Source organism: Bidens hawaiensis, unplaced genomic scaffold (genome assembly GCF_021521415.1).
Source record: "Bidens hawaiensis isolate Kalapana, Puna unplaced genomic scaffold, B.hawaiensis_p1.1 tig00003972_1, whole genome shotgun sequence".
Classification (NCBI taxonomy): Eukaryota; Viridiplantae; Streptophyta; class Magnoliopsida; order Asterales; family Asteraceae; genus Bidens; species Bidens hawaiensis.
Window position 1 is genome coordinate 21,732 of NW_027491229.1, and position 4,486 is coordinate 26,217.

General features: G+C 36.7%; 1 protein-coding gene across 1 annotated transcript; it reads right to left on the reverse strand.

The window, feature by feature from the left end:
- Nucleotides 1–505: 505 nt before the first annotated feature.
- Nucleotides 506–2,758, reverse strand: LOC143624826 (PTI1-like tyrosine-protein kinase At3g15890). The gene is made up of 4 exons (XM_077095335.1): nucleotides 2,652–2,758; nucleotides 2,404–2,548; nucleotides 2,030–2,292; nucleotides 506–1,323 (listed from the first exon to the last, which is right to left on the reverse strand). Exons 1-4 carry the CDS (start codon nucleotides 2,714–2,716, stop codon nucleotides 687–689), a joined length of 1,110 nt encoding a protein of 369 aa, XP_076951450.1. The 5' UTR covers nucleotides 2,717–2,758; the 3' UTR covers nucleotides 506–686.
- Between the last annotated feature and the right edge of the window lie 1,728 nt (nucleotides 2,759–4,486).

Consider the following 4,486-nt stretch of genomic DNA (forward strand, 5'->3'; position numbering starts at 1 on the left):
ATATTTTTTTAAATAAATCAGATATTAATTTTTAGTATATTCCTACTTTACAGGATTTTTATATCAAATATTTGGTGAGATTAGTTTTTAATTTAATGAGATGTTATAACCCGTTTATGAAATATCTGGGTTTGATAAGACCCATACCCGTGAATTCGGGTCAAATGCATGAGAAGCCTCAATTTAAAAATCAAGCAAATCTGGTGACTCCAAAAATAGGGGGAGCGACCACATCGTGACACCTAGGATTTTTATGTTTTCGTTTATATATATTACAGATATTCTTTACGATTCTTAGTCTCAAGCAAGACTTGTTCTCTGGGTTTAACTAGTAATTTTGTAGTTTAAGATGCCCATACGAATGTACGAGTTTTGGTTCTCTACCCGGCCTTGATGGGCCTAGACCCGTGTTAGTCGTTTCAATATATAACACAAAACCACTATATGTTTATTCACATATTCATGCTTACCTTCATCCCATCTGTTGTAACAAATGCAGTATTCACGTTTCCTCTTAACAAAATTCAACATTATCGTAGGGTCAAACAAAGACCACACTACTATTAGTAGTTGACTTCAATAAAATCACATAATAAAATAGTTTAGTTATGCTACAAATCAAGAACTACAATGGCATCAAGAGCCAATTGCACGTGAGAAATAATTTCAGAAATTCTAGCTTTGATTCATCTTGTTCTTGATGGCATTCGACGTGCATTTTTTGTCATATCAAACGTTTCGTAATAATCAGTATCGTCACCACCAAAATCATCTTCGTCTTCGGTTTCCTTAACTTGATCTTTAACTATATGTATCACCTTTCTCCTACTCCCAACACCACTCTTCAACCATTCAACCACCTCCTGCATGCTAGGCCGATTCTCGGGATTGCTGTCCGTACAAGCCATGGCTATCTTGACCACAACCTTTAGCTGTGAAATATCAAATCTACCCTTCAATCTCGGGTCAGTGATGTGATCATATGTGTCGTTTTGTACAAATGGTGTAGCCCATTGCACAATATCACGCTTGATACCTCCAGGGAGCTTTTCTAATGGCTTCTTTCCACTTACAATCTCAAGTAATAATATTCCGAAGCTATAAACATCACAGCTTTCCGATACCTTGCCCCACATTGCATACTCGGGTGCAAGGTACCCTAGTGTTCCCTTCACCCTTGTGGTCATATGAGTCACCCCATCTGGTATAAGTTTTGCAAACCCGAAATCAGCAACTTTTGCTTCGAAATCTGAATCTAGAAGTACATTACTAGCTTTTATGTCTCTATGGATTATATGAGGAGTTACTTCATGGTGCAAATACCTAATCATCAATGCCAAATTTACCCAACAAAATTAAAAAAATTGATGTAGAATTTTGATTAGGGGTGCTTGGGGCTGCTTTTTAAAAGTGATTTAAGGTTTTTATATATAATAATTACTATGGAAAAGTAATTTAAAATATTCAGATGAAAAGCAGAGGCGGGTCGGTTGTGGAAAGGTACTTAAATAAATTAACTGAAAACTTGAACTTTCAATGTTCAAGGGTCCAAATTTCAGGTCTAATTTCATTTAAATTCCGAGTTTTGATTAAAAGAGCAATAAAATCGTTATACTTGGAAGATGTTTTTTTTTTTTTTTTTTTCGTTACACTAAACTGATTTTATATGTGTGATTGTATGCTATTTAGAAAGGGATATTAACAAACCATGTTGACCAAAATAATTATCAACTGAATCCGAGTATGGGATGTTTAAATTGGCGCAGCAGATGTTAATATGGGCATACCACCGTGGCACAGCAGATTTGACGAAACAAATTTGACGCAACAGATCACCTTGACGCAGGAGACAACCATAACTATTAGCAGATTGTTTTGTTAAATATTTTGGTGAACATGTTAGTTTGATGATTAATTATCCCTTTAGAAATGGTATATAAAAATGTATGCAATTATATTCCAACATGTTACGAGTAGGAACCTTAATTATTAGCACTTAAGTCTTGCAACTTCATATTTAGGAACTTACGCTAATCCTTCAGCAGAACCAATGGCTACGCTCATTCGTCGCCGCCAATCTAGGAGGCAATCTGCTGCAAGTTGGCCATGGAGGTGAGTGAGCAAGCTGTGATTTGGCATATAATCATATACTATAAGTCTTTCGTCTCCACCCACATAAAATCCTTTTAATCCCAATAAATTCTTGTGTTGAACTCTCCCAAGAATCTCCACCTCGACCGCAAATTCCATTTCAGCTTTAGCATTTACCGACTTGAGCCGTTTTACTGCCAACTACAAGACATTTAAATTAAGGGTTTATACTTTGTATTACGTAATAAAAACTAATCAATCATCATAAACTATATCATAAGACTATGACCACGAAAAGGTATAAAATATTGCCTCGGCGCCTTTACTTGTTCGACCCCAATAAACACTCCCAAATCCACCTTCACCGATCTTGTTATCGTTGTGGAAATTGTTTGTCGCGTGCACTAGTTCTTTGAGGGTGTACATATTCCATGGGTAATCCCTATTCTTTTGGGGACTGCACAAGAAATTGAAATCAAATAACTGGATGATACCAATTCCGTGATGCACGGTCACCTCAAATTAAAGAAGTGAAAATATTAAGATTTGAAGAAGCATACCTGTTCTTTGGTTCTTGATCATCATGAGAAGTGCAACAGAAACAGTTCTTCAACGTGTTCCTCATCGATGTCACGTTTAAAGAACTGAAGATTAAAGTTGAGTGTGTTAATATCGCACAAGAAATTATGGGAAGAATTTAGGGGAGAAAAACAGGTGGAAACAGCAAGAAGATGTTGATTTTCCGGTGATTACAATGACGAATGAGAGACAAAGTTGGATTTAAGGGTAGAACTTTGGAGTTGGTCATATGGTTGAAATTAGGCAGCCTGCTTTTTTTAGTTTTTTTTCCTAACAATATGTCACTATTTTTGTCAGAAAAATATTTTATTTAAATCTTAATCGTAATCAGGAATTGAAATATTCTTATTCTCTCTTAATGGTAAGAGTATAGTAGTAAACTGACAGCAAAATTATATTTCTTAGATGTATATGGTTTGTTTAATGTTTCTAAAAATGTATTGTTTTTTCTTATATTGTTGTTATGTATATAAATTTGACCAAGTCTTAATATCTTTTCTTTGTTTTAATATGTTTGAAAACTTTAAAACTACGTGTAGTCATAACTCTTCACATCCAGGTATTATGCGTCACGTGGCGCCCAGTCAGAGTTAGGTTTTTTACAAAAACATGCTGTAGTCATAACTCTCCACCCCCAGGCATTATTCGCCACGTGGCGCCCAGTCACTTTTACACTTTTTGTTTTTTTTTTTAATTTTTAATAAAAATAATCAAATAACAATAATATTTTATTAAATAAATATTACATGAAATAAAAAAAAACTATTCGTCGTTGCTGTCGTCGTCGTCATCTTCGCCCTCGTCGTCTTCGCCCTCTTCGTCGTCTTCGTCGTCGTCATCGTCGTCCTCGTCGTCGTTTTCATCGTCTTCGCCATCGTCGTCGTTGACTTCATCATCGTCTTCATTGTTGCCCTCGTTTTGATCATCGTTTTCACCAAGCAGAGGCCGATACATCAAAGATGTTGGACCAAATCCTCCTTTAGTGCGTTATGTATCTTTCTTGACCGCACGGAATCCGAGTTTTCGAGTCGTTGCTCCATACTTGCCGGAGTCCGTGGTGGATCCGGGTCCGGTATGAAAGTTGGACATATTGCTCTTTCCTCGTCCTCGATGATCATGTTATGCATCATGATACACGCATACATAGCACATCTCATTCTTTCTAAAGACCACAGACGACAAAGATTTTTAACATAATGCCATCGTTTTTGAAGAACACCAAAACACCTCTCGATATCCTTTCTCGCAGACTATTGCACTTTCTTAAAATACTGTCTTTTTTCATCCATCGGGTGTCTGAATGTTTTAACGATTATCGCAAACTCTGGATATATTCCATCACCCAGATAGTACCCATGATGGTAGAAGTTATCGTTAGCCCAAAACGAAACGACGGGAACGGTCCCAGATATGTAACTCTCCATCACAGGAGACTACTCTAAGACGGTGTCATTGTTGGAACCGGGAACACCAAAGAATGCCGACCAAATCCAAAGGTCGTATGAAGCGATCGCTTGAAGGCTGACCGTTGGTCCCTTTTGGTCACCTCGTGTGAATTGACCTCGCCATGCAGTTGGACAATTATCCCATTCCCAATGCATGCAATCTACACTCCCTATCATGCCGGGGAAACCATGCACCCTTGTATGTACCTCGTAAAGACGTTGTAAATCGTTAAAGTTGGGTTCTCTCAGATAATGTGGTCCATATAGTTTCAATATTCCTATATTTTACAAAAAATTTATAAAATAAATGATCACAGTAAACAAGTGATAAACTATTTAAAAAAAAAAACAAAACGTACCGTAACAAAAAT

Excerpts from the sequence above, each read along its gene's own strand:
- LOC143624826 (XM_077095335.1), bottom strand. The coding sequence starts at position 2,716 with ATGAGGAACACGTTGAAGAACTGTTTCTGTTGCACTTCTCATGATGAT. Across the intron at positions 2,293-2,403 it reads GAACAAGTAAAGGCGCCGAG|TTGGCAGTAAAACGGCTCAA; the intron begins GCAATATTTTAT and ends AATGTCTTGTAG. Across the intron at positions 1,324-2,029 it reads GGTTCTGCTGAAGGATTAGC|GTATTTGCACCATGAAGTAA; the intron begins GTAAGTTCCTAA and ends ATTGATGATTAG.